Raw genomic sequence first — 2,000 nt, 5'->3', positions numbered from 1 at the left:
ACAGTATAGATAGTAGCATCTACTATAATACAGTGCAATGTGTTGCACTATATTATAGAATAGTATAGTGAAGTGTTGCATAGTGTAATTCAGCATATTCTAGGATAATGTATTGTAGTATAGTGCAATGATAGTGTAGTACCACACAGTGTTGCATAGTAAAGAACATATTATAATATAGTGTGGCATAATGTAGTATATTACAGCATATTATAGTTTCCTACAGTGTGCAGAAGTTTCTAGAGAAAGTTGTGTTGGGATGAAATGAAGCTGTTTATTCTCAGTATAGAAGCTTTGCCTGCTGACGCTCGGTGGGTTTACATCCGTCCTGCAGGTCGCTGCTTCCAGCAACGCCACGTTTCTGAAGGACCAAGACTCTAAAATCATTCTCAACTTCTCCTCTGTGGAGAAAGGAGAGAGAGTTCCCCTCATCCTGCAGCCTGGGAGCCAGTACTGCTGCTGAATGCCGCCCAGGAGCTACATGGAGCTACATGTTCACCTTTACTCACCTGTGTTTGGGACTGGAACCTCCTCAGTCAGAACTGCTGCTCACATCTCCTCCTGATTGTTTTCTAGATTTCTACCAGTGACCATGTGAGTCACCAGACTCATCCCATTATGACTGTTATCCTAAATAAAGCTGATCGACTAGTAATGTCTGTTTCTGTTTGAGAGGAAATGCTGAGCAGCGATTAAATATTGATGACTGATCGACTCAGAGGTTGACATTTAAATGGATTTAATAAATGAGTGGCTGATGTGCAGCTCATGTTTAAACAATGAGAACTGAAGGAGCTGTTCAAAAGGCGTAGACTGGGTTCTGTGGAGTGCATTTGAGAAGTCAGTATCTTACCTGTAGTAGACGGCAAACAGTCATTTTAGTTTAGGAAATCAGGACCCCACCTCATGTGAATCTAGTTGGCAGGTACTGGGAGAAAGTTCAGAACTTAATGAGTATTAAACCCAGCAGTCAGAGCAAATGGTGCTAGAATCAAAAGTTCTAATGAAACATGCTAATATGTTAGCATGCTAGCATGATTTCTATCTGAAATCTAACTGTAGATTGTGAGGAGTGTTGCTGTTGTGATGATTCCAACAGCAAATCCTCTCTGCCAAACTCCTGCAGACTTTCCGTCTAGTACCGGAAAGTCGGCTGCTTCGCCTTGAAGCTGCCTAATTCTGTAGAAGAGGCCTCTCTCTCTGGCGTCTGCTTGGATGTCCACCTTGTGGATGAGAAATAGCCTTCAAAGGTTCAAACAACACTCCACCATTAGAACACCCAACATGGCTGCTATTAGGATACCTGAGCTCATCTGGAGGCTGATTGGCCAGCTGAACAGGTGTACCTAATAAAGCACCCAGCTGGTTTAGAAATGATCAAATATTCAGTAAGTGAAGAAGTCCTAGATGAAATTAAAACATTTTTTTTTCCTGAACAGCTTTGGAGGAAACCATGGAGGTGGGGTTTCTGGCCTTTCATCAGTTAAGCGTTGCTAATGCCACATGGCGCACCTGTTGCTGTTTGTGCCAACTGAGCCTGAAGATCCCACGCAACCCGTGTCATTAACGACTCACGTCACACCTGCTTCAGCAGCTTAACAGATCCGAGAGACAACGGGTAAACAACCCAGCAAGGTTCATCCTGCTGCTCAGCTCAGAGCTAAAACCAAAAACACATGGAAGCTAGCTAACGCTAAAACCAAAAACACATGGAAGCTAAACCCAAACCTGTTAGGTTCTGTGTTTTGAGTTTCTTTCTGGGTTTAGGGTCCTGAGTCTCTGTGCTGTCTTGATTGATCCCAGCTGTGTCTCATTCCTTGATTACCCTCCCAGTGTATTTAGTCCCACCTGTTGTCTGTGTTCCTCGTCTAGCGTCGTATGCTATGTCGCTTGTCAGTCAGTTGAACTGTGAAGTCCTGAGGTTGCTTGTTTCAGTGTACAGTCTTTTATGTCAGTTGCTACCGGTATTAGCTATGTGCTAATTTGCTGCCTGATCCTGG

At 43.5% G+C, this 2,000-nt stretch overlaps 1 protein-coding gene across 2 annotated transcripts in view; it reads left to right on the top strand.

The window, feature by feature from the left end:
* tmem130 (transmembrane protein 130) overlaps window positions 1-655 on the top strand; it is a 6,796-nt gene extending 6,141 nt beyond the window's left edge. For both annotated transcript variants that reach the window (XM_015016242.1, XM_015016243.1), the window contains exon 8: window positions 335-655. In XM_015016242.1, coding sequence (XP_014871728.1) covers window positions 335-463 — 129 coding nt within the window. In that variant the 3' untranslated portion in view covers window positions 464-655. The remainder of the gene's footprint in view (window positions 1-334) is intronic.
* Window positions 656-2,000: the final 1,345 nt, after the last annotated feature.

The sequence above is a fragment of the Poecilia latipinna genome, unplaced genomic scaffold, assembly GCF_001443285.1.
Source record: "Poecilia latipinna isolate Pla-1442-1.1 unplaced genomic scaffold, P_latipinna-1.0 Scaffold1997, whole genome shotgun sequence".
Taxonomy (NCBI): Eukaryota; Metazoa; Chordata; class Actinopteri; order Cyprinodontiformes; family Poeciliidae; genus Poecilia; species Poecilia latipinna.
This window is presented reverse-complemented; position numbering and strand designations above follow the sequence as displayed.